Source organism: Anomaloglossus baeobatrachus, chromosome 1 (genome assembly GCF_048569485.1).
Source record: "Anomaloglossus baeobatrachus isolate aAnoBae1 chromosome 1, aAnoBae1.hap1, whole genome shotgun sequence".
NCBI lineage: Eukaryota > Metazoa > Chordata > Amphibia > Anura > Aromobatidae > Anomaloglossus > Anomaloglossus baeobatrachus.
The window spans coordinates 840868545-840886417 of record NC_134353.1 but is presented as its reverse complement, the minus strand read 5'-3'; the positions used below and the strand labels follow the sequence as shown (position 1 = coordinate 840886417).

The 17873-nt window shown below is 42.0% G+C and overlaps 1 protein-coding gene across 1 annotated transcript in view; it reads left to right on the top strand.

Moving 5' to 3' along the window:
• ATG10 (autophagy related 10) overlaps nucleotides 1-17873 on the top strand; it is a 321978-nt gene that overhangs the window by 266050 nt on the left and 38055 nt on the right. Inside the window, exons 6-7 of the mRNA XM_075342003.1 lie at nucleotides 12226-12314; nucleotides 12482-12571. Of these exons, the coding sequence (XP_075198118.1) occupies nucleotides 12226-12314; nucleotides 12482-12569 (177 nt within the window). The 3' untranslated portion in view covers nucleotides 12570-12571. The remainder of the gene's footprint in view (nucleotides 1-12225; nucleotides 12315-12481; nucleotides 12572-17873) is intronic.

The following is a 17873-nucleotide window of genomic DNA, read 5'->3' as shown; positions in this document are numbered from 1 at the left end:
AGGTACATAAATCTATATAATTGCAAACTCATAGACTTCCCTCAAAAAATCCTCCCAAGAATGCTAAAATATTTTTTCTAATCCCAAGAACTCCTGACCTTAGAAGTTCAGTCCACAACTAGCTCTCGTTATGAAACCGTGCTCTCTCCCTAAGTGTGTCCGGACGCGTTTCTTCCCATTGAATTCTTCAGGGAACCAAAGGCACGTAGAAGGGTATAAGCCCAGGAGCCACAGGTAAAGGATTACAAACCCTAACCTCTGATTGTCACACCCGGTCAGCGCAGGGGTAATTAAACAAACACTATTTGCCTGAAGGGCAACAAGAGGTACCCTAACTAAAGACCTAATCAAATAACCTTATTAAATTATATTCTAAAAAAAATTTTTGCCTAGCGTCTTTTAGATCATTGTATTTTTGGGATGTGCGATCCATGTCTTTTTCTTTATAGTATGGTATTTATATCAGTCTATCCCCCTCTTTTTTTGCTTGGATCTGCACTCTTCCCCCATTTGGCACAGGTGATTTTAATCAGCAGGAGACTGCAAGAGGGGTCAGCCTTCTTTTTGCTCCCAGTTCACATATGGGAGCCAGTGGGAGGTGAGTGCACAGCTCCTCTCACTGTGTGTTGGTGCTGTGTGGTGGCTGCTGTTATGGTGGTGTGGTGTCGGTGGGGCGGCGCGGCCTGGAGCCTTGGGGGCTTTGCCTTGCAGCATGGGTGCTGTGAGGCACCAGGTCGCCCGCCCTGCTGGCGCTTTGTCGCTGCGGCGGTGGTCGGTGCATGGTGCCACACAAAAAGGTCAGGTTAGGGACCCACTCAAGAGGTTTGCCGTGACGTGGCAGTGGGCTTAATACAATCTGATCAGAATGGTAACAAAAGAACCTCATGTTCTATTAAATTTTTTGCCTAGCGGCTTTTAGATCATTGTATTTTTGGGATGTAAGATCCATGTCTTTTTCTTTATAGTATGGTAATTATTAAATTATATAATTGGACAAGGATTAAAAATGGCAGGTGGGAGGCCAATTCCGAATTAGATGACTGCGGCCGCGGACCAACACTACTCTGGATAATTCCTAACGTAATATGGCTGGCTATCACCTACACTGCCTGTTAAAAACTACCTAACAGCTAATAGCTGGCAGTCTTGACGAAACATGTCGGGGAGGCTATTAGCTGTTAGGTAGTTTTTAACAGGCAGTGTAGGTGATAGCCAGCCATATTATGTTAGGAATTATCCAGAGTAGTGTTGGTCCGCGGCCACAGTCATCTAATTCGGAATTGGCCTCCCACCTGCCATTTTTAATCCTTGTCCAATTATATAATTTAATAAAGTTATTTGATTAGGTCTTTAGTTAGGGTACCTCTTGTTGCCCTTTGTACAAATAGTGTTTGTTACAGGTAAAGGATTATGCTCTTCTACGGGCCTTTAGTCCCCTGAAGAATCCAATGGGAAGAAATGCTTCGGGGCACACTCGGAGAGATGAGGATTTCTTAATGCTGGCTTGTTGTGGACTACCCTTCTAAGGGCGGATGTTTTTGGGAATAGAAAAATGTTGTCATCATTCTTAAAGTTCTGTAGGGTTATTGATGCTGAACACCCAGAGAGACCTGTGGTGGAGAATGATGATTCTGTACTTCATCTTACGTCTGCACAATGGTGAGACTTCTGGTTTTCATATATCATACATGAATCTGAATATCTCACCTATGATTGAATGAACACTCTCATCACTGTATTATTATTTGTATTATATTGTGTTTTTTTTTTTAATTTCTATTTTTCAAAAAAACGGATCAGGTCGCTCCCTCTGTTGTGCTTTAGTAGCACACTTCTTTTGAGTTTTTGTATTGTGTTTTGTTTTTTTGTGCACCTAATGGCTTTAAAAATTCCCCTCTGTATCAGCTGACTAGGATGTAAGCATTTTTTAATATCCTTCCCCCTCAAAACCATTATTAGGAGGATTTTTGAGGGAAGTCAATCCGTTTACACTTAGGCTGTGTGCACACATTGCGTTCTTTACCGCGGAAACGCTGCGTTTCGAACCCGCAGCATTTCAGTGGCAAATTGCATGCGTTCAGCTTTCCCAGCAAAGTGTATGAGAAAGCCGAAAAATCAGTGCACAAGCTGCGTTTCGGATGCCAAAAATCGGTGCGGAAAGAAAAGCAGCATGTCACTTCTTTTGTGCGGTGTAGCTGCGTTCTCTCCCCCATTGAATCAATGATGTGGGTCAGAACGCAGCTACACCGCAGTGAGCTGCTTTTTTGTTGCGGTCCGCGGGCTTTGTCGGCATGCCAGAACGCAGGCATTTACCTGGAAGTGAGGTCAAGAGGTTTCCTGTTGACCTCACTTCCTGGCAAAGTCCTGGAAAGCCCCCGGTGTCGCCAAAGTGCCCGCCCCGACCCCCGACCCCCCTCCCGAAAATCCAACATGGCCGCGCGCACAGTAGCGCACCGGCCGCAACCTACTCCTATGATTTCTGTCGCATGTGCCTTGAGACATGCGACAGAAAAATGCCCGCCAGGCCCTGCCAGGTCACCCCCTATTCCCCCCAGTATTCCCCCTTACCTGTCCGGTCGCAGAGCTGATCCCCCGCGGCGCCCTCCTCCTTCACAGCAGACGCCGGTCAGTGAGGTCATATGAGCAGGGCAGCTGACAGCCAGCACTGTGTTCAGAGAGCTGTGCTGGCTGCTCGCACTCTGCAGCTGTGACCCAGGGAGAGTGGGTGCAGATTTTTGGCACCCACTCTCCTCAAATGGAGGGTCTGCCCTCCTAGAAAATGGGGGATACGTTCCCTGAACGTGCCCCCAGAAGGTCCAGAGCCGACGTGGGACGTCCAAATGGATTTCTGCTGACCCCTTTTTTTCAAATGTTTTGATTAAATTGGTGAACGAGGGAATGATTTGGGGAGTGTTTTTTCTAATAAAAATTTTTTTGTCATTTTTTTTGCTTTTGTTTACTGTCAATTAGTTATGTCTGGTATCTGATAGACGCCGTGACATCACTAATTGCTGGGCTTGATGCCAGGTGACATTACACATCTGGTATCAACCCCATTTATTACTCCGTTTGCCAACGCACCAGGGCGCGGGATGAGTTGGGGTGAAGCGCCAGGATTGGCGCATCTAATGGATGCGCCACTTCTGGGGCGGCTGCGGCCTGCTATTTTTAGGTTTGGAAGAGTCCAATAACCATGGCTCTTCCCACCCTGAGAATACCAGACCTCAGCTGTCAGCTTCACCTTGGCTGGTGATCTAATTTGGGGGGACCCCACGTTATTTTTTTTTTTAATTCTTTATTTATAAATAAAAAAAAAGCCTGGGGAGCCCTCCAAATTGATCACCAGACAAGATGAAGCTGCCAGCTGTGGTTTGCAGGCTACAGCTGTCTGCTTTACCCTGACTGGCTATCAAAAATAGGGGGGACCTCACGCCATTTTTTTTTTTTGGATAAATACTAAGCTAGGCACCCTTTAGTGCCACATGAAAGGTACTAAAGGTGCCAGCTTAGAATATGCAGGCGGGGGTGGGACGTTATATATATTTGACATCCATTCATCCATTGACGCTTTTTTGGCTGTGTGCCCACAATCAGGTTTTGCAGTGGTTTGGGCGCTGAGTGTTTTCCCTGCGTCCATAACGCTGCGTTGTGCAGTAGAAGCACAGTGGAAGGATTTTTAGAAATCCCGTGCCCACTGGGCTTCTTTTCTCTGCAGCATAAACTGACCGGTGGCGTGGCTTCCCGAGCCTCAGAATGTCAATTTATGCTGTGGAGACGAGAGTGCTCTCTGCAGGTAGAATAGAGCTCCACAGCAGCCTGAACCCAAATCGTGGGCATGGCCAGCTGCGTTCTCCCATGGACAACATTAACATCTCTGCAGGAAGGCTGACACTGTATACTAGACGCCGTGTCGCTTGATCACGACCACATAGCCTAAAAGTGAGAATATTGTTGCTACAGCAACATTTTGGGTGAAGTAGCTGTGGATTCAAAATGCTTAATATACTCCTGAATAAAATCCTTGAGGGGTGCAGATTCCAAAATGGGGTCACTTGTGGGGGTTTTCTGACGTATAGGTGCCCAAGGGGCCCTGCTAATGTGACATGGTGCGCGAAGTTTATTTCAACTTTTCCAAAATTCAAATGGTGCTCCTTCCATTCCAAGCCCTCCCATTTATCCAAACAGAATGTGGAGAAGGAAATGACATCACAGGTTTTTTTTTCCAAAGTTCTGTGTTCAACCAACTTTATTAACACTGACAAGTCTTAAAAAAACGCACCTAAAAAACGCATGAAAAACGAATGCGTTTCGATGTGTTTTTCTCAAAAAACATTGTTTACAATTCTCCCCTCTGCCAGAGGGTGCGTTTTTTTCCGCACTGAAAAAAAAGCAACGTGTGCACATAGCCTTATATAGCTTTATGTACCTTTGTCCACAGGGTTTAACACTAGAACTACTGGACTCGTGACACCTATATAGAAATACATGGTGCAAAGTAGTCAAAATGACTACCTCAGTAGTTCTAGTGTTAAAGACCCTTCTCCTAATAAGGTATTTTTAATTATATTCCATTAAAGGTTAGAGATTAATATTTGTTACCTTGCTGTGAAACTTGCCTGTTTATTGGCATCATATGATTGTTAGGGATTTCAGCAAGTCTGACCAACAAGGATACCTGATCAGCTTGAGCAGTAAAGGCAGGTGCGCACAATGTCTTTTTTTCTGATGTATTCTGCCTGTAGTCCACCTCAAAAAGCAATAAAAAAAACCCAGAAAAATGAATTATCCTAAGCCTGTGCACATGTTCTATCTTCTCTAACTTCTTTTAGCTGCTTTAGAATTAGGCTAGTGTCACACTTGCGTTGAATGGCATCCGTTGCATTGCTTTGCACAACGGATGCAACGGATCATACAAAAGAACGCAATCCTTTATAGTTTTTTTTCTTGACTTTACACATCTGGGCATGCGCAGTTGTGTAAAGACGGATGCGTTAACGGAATCCGTCAAATGACGAATTCTAACAGAATCCGCCACCATAGGCGTCCATTATAAAAACAACGGACGCCGACGGAATCCGCCGCTCTGCGTCATTTTAACGCACGAAAAAATGTTACATGCTGTGTTCCTTCCGCCTGGTGGAAGCAGGTGTCAAACTAGCCTTAGAATGTCATGGAGTGACCTAACCATTCTTAAAGGGTTTTCCCATGAAGAAAAATATTTTTTAAATTTACTTTTATTCAATAGATATTGAAATAATATTAATTTTCACAATTGGATGTGTTTTAAAACAAAGGTTCCTGTGCTGAGATAATCTTATATATGTGTCCCTGCTGTGTACTGTGTAATGGGCGTGTCTGACCGTACAGGGACATGGTTTGATCATACCACAGCTCCTGGGCCGGGGAGGATATAATAGTATACTAATATATTAAAAAAACTGACCCACACTTCCATGGAAGGGCAGGTCAGTCTTTTTTTATATATTTGTAGTGCATTTCTTTCTGAATAAGCACTCCACCTTATAACCAGGGTGTGTCCATCTTCCTTTATAGCTGAAATAGCGTAATTTCAAGTTGGGGTCTGGATATATAAGAGTTATAAGAGATCACCTTGTCGTGGTTATCAGGCTGACATTCATTGGCCAATACATAAGCTATTTCTTTTTTCCAATATTCCTATAGCAGTAATGCAATACCAGAGTTCCTTTATTCAATGTAGCATATTTTAGCATTTTAGAGTGCAGCTGTTTGTATTTTTGTAGCAAAAGAGTATACAGAGATTACAGCATGGGATCATAGCTGATTCTTTTTGTGAGGTAAAACATTTCTCTGCTTGTTTTTTAAAAATATTCTACCTCAAAGAAATACTTATTTGTGATCCTGTGCTGTAATGTCTGTATACTTTTTTACATCCTCCCTGGCCCAGGACATGTGGTATGATTAGTCAGTGGCCCTGTACAGTCAGACACGGCCATTACACAGTACATAGCAGGGACACATATATAAGACTAGCTCAGGATCATTTTTATCCATTTTTGGAACTTATAATTATTCCAAGATCTATTGATTAAAATGAACTGTATAATTAACTTTGTTCTTGGGAAAACCCCTGTACACGGATTTATGTGTAAAATAGATGAAGATTAGTATTAGACTGGATAAAATCCAAGAGACTGCAGTTATAGAAACTTGGGCCCTTTTAGAAATCTGCATAAATATTAATTAAGGGGTGAATACACTTTTTTATTTTTAACATTTATTCCATAGTACTGACAACCCCTTTATTTGATCCAACATACATGCAAGAAATTTGCATGGTTCAGGCTCTGGAGCTGAAGCTGTGCCGTGTTTATCAAATGTAATGCAAAGTGATCAATAACGTTTGTACCCTAAAATGGTAGAAAAAAAAAATCTAAAGCTCATCCTGCAATTAAAAAAAGCAAACTCTCACATCTTTGGGAGAAAAAGTAAAATAATATGGGTCTAAGGCGGGCTTTGCATGTTGCGACATCGCAAGCCGATGCTGCGATGTCGCACGTTATAGTCCCCGCCCCCGTCGCAGGTACGATATCGTGTGATAGCTGGCGTAGCGAAAATTATCGCTAAGCCAGCTTCACATGCACTCACCTGCCTTGCGACCGTCGCTCTGGCCGGCGACCCGCCTCCTTCCTAAGGGGGGGGTCGTGCGGCGTCATAGCGACGTCAAACGGCAGGCGTCCAATGGCGGCGGAGGGGCAGAGATGAGCAGGATGTAAACATCCCGCCCACCTCCGTCCTTCCGCATAGCCGCCGGCGGCAGGTAAGGAGATGTTCCTCGCTCCTACGTGCGATGTCGCAACGTGCAAAGCCACCCTAAGAGTATGGCAGCAAAAAAAAACAAAACTAAAAACAACTATTATTTTGAAAAAGGTGTTTTTTTTTTTTATTTAAAATCATACTGATGTGCAGAATTAAAGGGAATCTGTCAGTAGGATTTCACCTCCCAAAATATTTATATGTGCAGCACTACCTTTATATTGCAAGTCCGTTTCTCCACTACTGAGACATTAGTATTAGAATTGATATGTAAATGAGACTGAAGAATTATTTGTAGGTGTGAAGCCTCTGTCACTCCAGCTCTATTCCCCACCCATGCTTGACTTACGGCTCCTTTGCCTGAAGTCACACAGTGTAGAGGTTGTGGTCAGTGCACACTTGGCATGGCCAAACATCCACTACTCCATTACGCCCCTCAATTGCCATGCCTTACTGCTTCACTCTATGTAGTTTGTCTGCGCTCACTTACTCAAAGCCAGCACAGTCTAACCTGAAAACGTAACTGTGTGTGCACTTTGACAATGTAGGAGCATATAATATCAGTCTGGGAGTCGAGTAGTCACTGTAGACAAGATAGAAAAATGTCTGCACTTACTTCGATCCTGCAGTGTCAGTGTGCACATAATACCGAGTTTTCAGTTCTGGTAGCACTTCCTCTGGGCAAGTGAGCACTACACTACAGTCTACATAGGAGGATGTGAGGGATGATGACTGAGGGGCAGGGGGGTGCACTGGGAGTTTTGGCATGTAATAGGCACAATGAACAGCTATATTTGCATAATAAAGATCGATCATTTTCTGCACAAGGAACTCAGAGAAACAACACTATTAACAATATTCTTATTAGTTTAGATTAGTACTATTAAATCATATGTCAGGACCCGGTCTTTGATGCAAGGTCAGAAACTGAGCAGATAATGGCTATGATTAGTGATGAGCGAGCACTACCATGCTTGGGTGCTCGGTACTCGTAACCAACTGTTGGATGCTCGGAAAGGCAAGACTCGAGCACCCAAGTATAATGGAAGTCAATGGGGGACTCAATCATTTTTTGAAGAAATCTTCCAGAAAAATGCTCAAGTTTCCCATTGACTTTCATTATATCCAGGTATTCAAGTCACGCCCATCCGAGCACCAACTGCTGGTTACGAGTACAGAGAACCTGCGCATGGTAGTGCTCACTCATCACTAGCTATGATACACAGCCAGAATCTACTTCTAACAGACGGGGGTGGGTTGACCTGCTTCGATTCCTGGTACCCATTCTGTGTGCCTACCAACTACCACTGCGACATGATTGCAGAGTGCTGATGAGTTAATATGACAGCTGGAGATCTGCTGAAAACTCCTGTGCCTGTCATGAGGATGCACTTATGAAAGCTAGTCCATGGCTGGTAAGCCACAGACTAGTTTTCATAAGTGACCGTGATTTTCACTACAGTGAAGGAAAAAATTATTTGATCCATTGCTGATTTTTTTTAAGTTTGCCCACTGACAAAGACATGAACAGTCTATAATTTTAAGGGTAGGTTAATTTTAACAGTGAGAGATAGAATATCCAAAATAAAACCCAGAAAATCACATTGTATAAATTAGGTAAATTTATTTACATGTTGCGGAGAGAAATAAGTATTTGAGCCCTCTGGCAAACAAGACTTAATACTTGGTGGTAAAACCCTTGTTGGCAAGCACAGCAGTCAGACGTTTTTTGTAGTTGATGATGAGGTTTGCGTACATGTCAGGAGGAATTTTGGTCCACTCCTCTTTGCAGAACATTTCTAAATCATTAAGATTATGAGGGTGTCACTTGGCAACTCAGAACTTCAGCTTCCTCCATACGTTTTCTATGGGATTAAGGTCTGGAGATTGGCTAGTCCACTCCATGACCTTAATGCTTCTTTTTGAGCCATTCCTTTGTTGCCATAACCCATTTTTAATGTCTTGGCAGAGGGAAGGAGGTTGCCACGCAGGATTTTATGGTACATGGCTCCATCCATTGTCCCATTGATGCGGTAGAATAGTCCTGTGTCCTTAGCAGAGAAACACAGCCAAAACGAAATGTTTCCACCTCCATGCTTGACAGTGTGTACAGTGTTTTTTGGGTCATAGGTAGCTTTTCTCTTTCTCCAAACACGGCGAATTGAGTTGAGGCCAAATAGCTCAATTTTTTTATCATCTGACCACAGCATCTTCTCCCAGTTACTCTCATCCAGGTGTTCATTGGCAAACTTCAGACAGGCCTGCACATGTGATTCCTTGAGCAGTGGGACTTTGTGGGCGCTGCAGAATTTTAATTCATTACAGCGTAATGTGTTACTAATGCTTTTCTTGGTGACAGTTGTCCCAGCTGCCTTGAGATCATTAACAAGTTCTCCCCGTGTAGTGTTAGGCTGATCCCTCACCTTCCTTATGATCCTGGATACCCCACGAGGTGAGATTTTGCATGGAGACCCAGATGGATGTCGATTGACACTCATTTTGTATTTCTTCCATTTTCTTACTATTGCACCAACAGTTGTCTTTTTTTCACCCAGCGTCTTACTTATAGTTTTGTAGCCCATTCCAGCCTTGTGCAGGTCTATGATCTTGTCCCTGACATCCTTAGAAAGCTCTTTGGTCTTGCCGATGTTGTAGAGGGTTGAGTCTGACTGATTGAGTCTATGGACAGGAGTCTATTATACAGGTGACAATTTAAGACAGCTGCCTATAATGCATTGTTCATGTCTTTGTCAGTGAACAAAGTCAGCAAAGGATCGAATAATTATTTCCTTCACTGTATATACTGCAGTACTTTGGTATTGCAATAAATAGTTCAAGTGATTGGACACTTGCAGGTAAAACAAATGCAGGAAAGTAAAAAAAACAAACAAAAACAAATTAAGAATATAAAAATATAAATGTTAGCCCCCCCTTCCCCATGAAAATACATAAATATTCACATATTTGGTATCATTATTTCTGTAAAAGTCCAAACTATCAAAATATGGAATTAATTAACCTGGTTGGTAAATGTTGTAATGGGGAAAAAATAGAAATGCCAGAACTGCAGATGTTTGGTTGTCGCATGAACAATAAAAATATACTATGAATCCCAAAATGTTATATTTTGCTCTACAAAAAAACAAGCCCTCACACAGTTCAGGCAACAGAAAAATGGAAATGTTTCAGGCTCGGAAAATGGCGACAATAGCTACATTTTTATTCTTGCTTGTTTTTGTTTTTTTTATATGTGTGTGTGTATATAATATATATATATATATATATATATATATATATATATATATATATATATATATATATATATATATATATATGTGTGTGTATATATATATGTGTTTAATTTTTTTTCACCACTTTAAAAAATAAAAAAATATTATATATATATACAGTTAGGTCCAGAAATATTTGGACAGTGACACAATTTTCGCGAGTTGGGCTCTGCATGCCACCACATTGGATTTGAAATGAAATCTCTACAACAGAATTCAAGTGCAGATTGTAACGTTTAATTTGAAGGTTTGATCAAAAATATCTGATAGAAATTGTAGGAATTGTACACATTTCTTTACAAACACTCCACATTTTAGGAGGTCAAAAGTAATTGGACAAATAAACCAAACCCAAACAAAATATTTTTATTTTCTATATTTTGTTGCGAATCCTTTGGAGGGAATCACTGCCTTAAGTCTGGAACCCATGGACATCACCAAACGCTGGGTTTCCTCCTTCTTAATGCTTTGCCAGGCCTTTACAGCCGCAGCCTTCAGGTCTTGCTTGTTTGTGGGTCTTTCCGTCTTAAGTCTGGATTTGAGCAAGTGAAATGCATGCTCAATTGGGTTAAGATCTGGTGATTGACTTGGCCATTGCAGAATGTTCCACTTTTTTGCACTCATGAACTCCTGGGTAGCTTTGGCTGTATGCTTGGGGTCATTGTCCATCTGTACTATGAAGCGCCGTCCGATCAACTTTGCGGCATTTGGCTGAATCTGGGCTGAAAGTATATCCCGGTACACTTCAGAATTCATCCGGCTACTCTTGTTTGCTGTTATGTCATCAATAAACACAAGTGACCCAGTGCCATTGAAAGCCATGCATGCCCATGCCATCACGTTGCCTCCACCATGTTTTACAGAGGATGTGGTGTGCCTTGGATCATGTGCCGTTCCCTTTCTTCTCCAACCTTTTTTCTTCCCATCATTCTGGTACAGGTTGATCTTTGTCTCATCTGTCCATAGAATACTTTTCTAGAACTGAGCTGGCTTCATGAGGTGTTTTTCAGCAAATTTAACTCTGGCCTGTCTATTTTTGGAATTGATGAATGGTTTGCATCTAGATGTGAACGCTTTGTATTTACTTTCATGGAGTCTTCTCTTTACTGTTGACTTAGAGACAGATACACCTACTTCACTGAGAATGTTCTGGACTTCAGTTGATGTTGTGAACGGGTTCTTCTTCACCAAAGAAAGTATGCGGCGATCATCCACCACTGTTGTCATCCGTGGACGCCCAGGCCTTTTTGAGTTCCCAAGCTCACCAGTCAATTCCTTTTTTCTCAGAATGTACCCGACTGTTGATTTTGCTACTCCAAGCATGTCTGCTATCTCTCTGATGGATTTTTTCTTTTTTTTCAGCCTCAGGATGTTCTGCTTCACCTCAATTGAGAGTTCCTTAGACCGCATGTTGTCTGGTCACAGCAACAGCTTCCAAATGCAAAACCACACACCTGTAATCAACCCCAGACCTTTTAACTACTTCATTGATTACAGGTTAACGAGGGAGACACCTTCAGAGTTAATTGCAGCCCTTAGAGTCCCTTGTCCAATTACTTTTGGTCCCTTGAAAAAGAGGAGGCTATGCATTACAGAGCTATGATTCCTAAACCCTTTCTCCGATTTGGATGTGAAAACTCTCATATTGCAGCTGGGAGTGTGCACTTTCAGCCCATATTATATATATATAATTGTATTTCTGAACATGTTTTTGTAAACAGCTAAAATAACAAATCTTGTGTCACTGTCCAAATATTTCTGGACCTAACTCTGTAATATATATATATATATATATATATATATATATATATATATATATATATATATATATATAAAATATTAGTCAAATTTAGTATTATTGTAGTTGTACAAACGTGTGGAATCGTGTGTTCACAATTAATTTTTACCAAAAAAATTAATACTGTAAAACAAATTAATGTTGTAATTGGAAATTACAGCTTGTCAGTAACAAGCCCTCATATCTACAGAGAAATCTAAATGTTATGGCTCTGGGAAGAAGAGACAAAAACAACAAAAGCTCAAAAATTGAAAATCACCCGGTCAGAAAAAAATGTAAAAGTGAGTTTTGGAGGTGACCGCATTTCCGACTGTAGCAATAAGTGTCACTTTTCTTCTTTAGGAGCACCCTATTCTTGGACAGCCATTTTTTGTTCTTCATCCTTGCCGAACCAATGAATTCATGTCATCTATACAAGGGAGCACAGACAGGTGAGAGCAAAATATCATTATATAGGAAATATACACACCCACTGTCTTCACAGTCATGTGTGCTTATGTTAATACTGTGGCGTGTGTCAGTTATAACATGCGAGCACATGGCTGACTTGTAAATGGAGTCCCAGGACACAATTTGCTAATTTGCGTTTTATCTTCAGGGAAGGGAATTACATCACCTCCTGGCTCAGTACAGTAGGACCTGTTGTTGGATTGTCTTTACCATTAAGTTATGGAAAAACAGTGTAGAGGTAAACTTTTTACATTTTTCACCGTTACTTTACATACTCCTGAAAGGCTATCTTAATTCCTTGCTAACATTCGACTAATTTTCACATTATAGGTTTTCTTACACATCTGTTTAGGAGTGTTTAATCCATTTTGAAAATATGCAATGGGTGAAGACATGCTTAACCCATTTATTTTACCATCCTTGAACTGTGTAGTTAGCGTGTAATCTACTCTACTGATGGGTGTTAACATAAAACTGACACTTCTGCACCCGCCGTATATCCGTTAGATTTCACATCATCCTAGGTTCCTCTGTAGTGATGGGCGATCCCCCCAATGGTCGGGATCGGGGAGACTCTCTTGATTGTTTTGTAAAGATCGGGATCGAGATAACACGATCTTGTGACCGATCACCGATCTTGGATTTTACAGTTATGGGATGGGGTAGGGGGGCTGTAAAATAAAGAATATAGTTAATAATAAACATTGTCATTATACTTACAGGTCCTGCGATGCGTCCTGCAGCGTTGTCTCTCGCCGCTTCTGCTTCCATTTCCAATCATCACTGTGCCTCCTGGTAACCAAAGGACTTTCAGTAACGTCATATCCATGTGACCAGTCACGTGTGAATGTTGTATTATCTCAATGGCTACAGACTGATCACATGACAATGACATTATGCAGGGTCCTTTAGTGTCAGCATGCTCGCTGGTATTCGGTGCTTGGTCGAGCATCTCAGTACTCGGTATACTCGGCGAGTACCGGGTACCGGCGAGATGCTCGGGCACATGCTCAGCTCCCCCTCCCTGCATGTTGGCGCTCTTAAAAAAAAAAACCCACTTAGACAATACCTCTAAAAATATTCTTTATTAATTTAGATTAAAAATTCGACACCAAGGGTCTTTTGTAACAACATATAGGACATGAACAAGGTGCTAGTGAATGATAAGATAAAATACAGGAAAGCGTGGGGGAATATAGCGATAGACCGATAGCTGAATGAGGTTTAAAGGGCACTGAGTTAAATCCTCCACTTGCCCTTTCTACCAACGGAGGGTGTCATACTTTTTAGGACACCCCCCCGCTCCAGATGGCTAGCCTCACTTCCCCTGTTATTCACTGACCTATGCCCACCACCAAGATACTAGGTACAAGGTGTAAGACGAACCAAAAAACACGGACAAATACGTTAAATATAATTAAATGTGTTGGTTCCCAGACTGGACCACAATCTCCAGTCAAAAAGCAAAATGTAGCAGTTAGGACCGAGCTGGTGGGTATACCAAATAGGTCGGCACTCCCAGCTCCCCCTCCCTGCATGTTGTCACTCTTAACAGAGTCAGCCCACATGCAGGGATTAGCTGCCACACACTGTAATGCCACAGCCAGTGAATAGCGGCGCCGGAAATCAGGTGATCGGAGATCACCGTTGCTATAGTAACCTGCTCGTTAGGTGACTATGGCAATGGTGGCAGCAGTGACGTCACTGCTTACCAATCGCAGCCCCTGCTTACTCATTGAGTGATTAGACTGCACGGGGACCAGAAGCGTTCTTCCTCCCCTGTGCTTTCTGATATAGCAGAGCTAGATCGGTTGAAGAAGACAGAAGACCAGAATCGTAGAGGAGTGAAAGGGAGTAATGAAGATGGAAGATGTGTATTTATTTCTAATAAAGTATTTTTTCTCTGTGTGATGTCTTTTTTTTAACCCTTTATTGGAGATTCTTAATGGCCGGGTCAAACTTGGCCTGACATTAAGAATCTCGGGCTTAATACCAGCTGATAAAACAAAGCTGGTATTAACCCCTTATTACCCAGCGTGCCACACGGCACCAGGGCCGGTGGCAGAGTTGGATACAGCGCCAGAAGATGGTGCTTCTATAAAAGAGCCATTTTCTGGGGCAGCTGCGGACTGTAATTTGCAGCGGGGGGTCCCCAGAAAGCTTAGGCCACTCTGCGCTGTGGATTCCAGTTCCCAGCTGTCTAGTTGTACCTGGCTGGACACAAAAATTGGGCAAAGCCCACGTTGTTTTTTTTATTTTTAAATTATTTCATGAAATTTATGAATCAATTAAAAAAAGGGCTTCTCTATATTTTTGGTTCCCAGTCGGGTACAAATAGGCAGCTGGGGGCATCCCGTACCTGCCTGCTGTACCTGGCTAGCATACAAAATACTGCAAAACCCATGTCATTTTTTGTTTAGTTTTTTGGCAAAAAAATTAACACCAAGGAGTCGGGGTTAACAGCAAGAAGCTGCTTGGATTACCCTTAGCTAGCAATAGAAAATGCAGCGGGAGCCCACACATTTTTTTTTTTAAATATGTTTTTAAATAGCTAAAAAAAAAAAATTGGCTTCCCTGTATGTTGATTGCCAGCCAAGGTAAAGCTAAAGCTAGGGAGATGTGGGTGGCAGCCCCTAGCCATGTGCTTTATGTGCACTGAGAATCAAAAATACCGCGGAACGCTACGTAATTTTTGAAAATTATTTATTTTTATACAACTGTATATTGTGTGTGTGCGCATATATATATATAATATATATATATATATATATATATATATATATATATATATATATATAAAATATATATATATATATACAGTTAGGTCCAGAAATATTTGGACAGTGACACCATTTTCGCGAGTTGGGCTCTGCATGCCACCACATTGGATTTGAAATGAAACCTCTACAACAGAATTCAAGTGCAGATTGTAACGTTTAATTTGAAGGTTTGAACAAAAATATCTGATAGAAATTGTAGGAATTGTACACATTTCTTTACAAACACTCCACATTTTAGGAGGTCAAAAGTAATTGGACAAATAAACCAAACCCAAAAAAAATATTTTTATTTTCAATATTTTGTTGCGAATCCTTTGGAGGCAATCACTGCCTTAAGTCTGGAATCCATGCACATCACCAAACGCTGGGTTTGCTCCTTCTTAATGCTTTGCCAGGCCTTTACAGCCGCAGCCTTCAGGTCTTGCTTGTTTGTGGGTCTTTCCGTCTTAAGTCTGGATTTGAGCAAGTGAAATGCATGCTCAATTGGGTTAAGATCTGGTGATTGACTTGGCCATTGCAGAATGTTCCACTTTTTTGCACTCATGAACTCCTGGGTAGCTTTGGCTGTATGCTTGGGGTCATTGTCCATCTGTACTATGAAGCACCGTCCGATCAACTTTGCGGCATTTGGCTGAATCTGGGCTGAAAGTATATCCCGGTACACTTCAGAATTCATCCGGCTACTCTTGTCTGCTGTTATGTCATCAATAAACACAAGTGACCCAGTGCCATTGAAAGCCATGCATGCCCATGCCATCACGTTGCCTCCACCATGTTTTACAGAGGATGTGGTGTGCCTTGGATCATGTGCCGTTCCCTTTCTTCTCCAAACTTTTTTCTTCCCATCATTCTGGTACAGGTTGATCTTTGTCTCATCTGTCCATAGAATACTTTTCCAGAACTGAGCTGGCTTCATGAGGTGTTTTTCAGCAAATTTAACTCTGGCCTGTCTATTTTTGGAATTGATGAATGGTTTGCATCTAGATGTGAACCCTTTGTATTTACTTTCATGGAGTCTTCTCTTTACTGTTGACTTAGAGACAGATACACCTACTTCACTGAGAGTGTTCTGGACTTCAGTTGATGTTGTGAACGGGTTCTTCTTCACCAAAGAAAGTATGTGGCGATCATCCACCACTGTTGTCATCCGTGGACGCCCAGGCCTTTTTGAGTTCCCAAGCTCACCAGTCAATTCCTTTTTTCTCAGAATGTACCCGACTGTAGATTTTGCTACTCCAAGCATGTCTGCTATCTCTCTGATGGATTTTTTCTTTTTTTTCAGCCTCAGGATGTTCTGCTTCACCTCAATTGAGAGTTCCTTAGACCGCATGTTGTCTGGTCACAGCAACAGCTTCCAAATGCAAAACCACACACCTGTAATCAACCCCAGACCTTTTAACTACTTCATTGATTACAGGTTAACGAGGGAGACGCCTTCAGAGTTAATTGCAGCCCTTAGAGTCCCTTGTCCAATTACTTTTGGTCCCTTTGAAAAAGAGGAGGCTATGCATTACAGAGCTATGATTCCTAAACCCTTTCTCCGATTTGGATGTGTAAACTCTCATATTGCAGCTGGGAGTGTGCACTTTCAGCCCATATTATATATATAATTGTATTTCTGAACATGTTTTTGTAAACAGCTAAAATAACAAAACTTGTGTCACTGTCCAAATATTTCTGGCCCTGACTGTATATGTGTATACAACTCTGGTAGAAATTAAGAGACCACTGCAAAATTCTCAGTTTTTCAGATTTTTGTCTTTATAGCTATATTTTTGAGTAAAATGTAAATTGTTCTTTTATACTATAAACTACTGAAAACATGTCTCCGAATTTCCAAGCAATACATTTTGTATTTATTTTCTGAAAATACTAGTTTATAGAATAAAAGAGCAATTTACATTTAACTGAAAATTTTGTAGTGGTCTCTCTAATTTTGGCCTTTGCTGTATGTATATATATATATATGTGTATATATATATATATATATATATATATATATATATATATATATATATATTGTGAGACTGTGACCGGGGTTATCTATGACGGCCGGTATGTCTCGCCCCGGTTGTGCTCACTCCATGATAGAAAGTAGATCCACTCTAGGGTTAATGCTGTTTCCCTACAGGCTTAAGGAAGGGTTAAAAGGAAACAGTAACGAGGGCAGGTGTGTCGGGAGTGAGGGAGTGAACAGAACTCCCTGAGTTTTCTGCTGGAGAGGCACATGTATTTTTGTTATGGACTTTTGTTTGGACATTAAAACCGTGTGCTGTGAACCTTAATGCCTGGATCCCGTGTCTTCTGCTGCGCAGCCGACCGTGCTACCTCACATATGGTGGAGAATGCGGGCATGACAGCCGGTGAGGTGTAGCATCCATCCCTGGTGACCCAGCTGCGCATGTCCTGGATTCGAGCGGCTATACTGCAGCTCAAACCCGGCGACGCCATGGAGGAAATACTAAAGCAGCTGGCACACGCTAATGCACAGCAGCAACAGGCTAATGCAGAGCAGCAACAGACCAATGCACACCTGCTCCGGGCGTTGGAATGTCAGCAGCAATCCTTGCAAATGCAGGAAAAAAAACTCCAAGAACAAATGGATCAGGCTAATGCACGTCAGCAGCAATCCTTGCAAGGGCAGGAAAAAAGGCACCAAGAACAGATGGTTCTCCTGGCCAAGTCGATCCGTGCCAGACCGGCAGCAACAACCCCGGGACCGGGTGACGACGGCAGCGTCCGGAAAGCGGTGAGACAAGC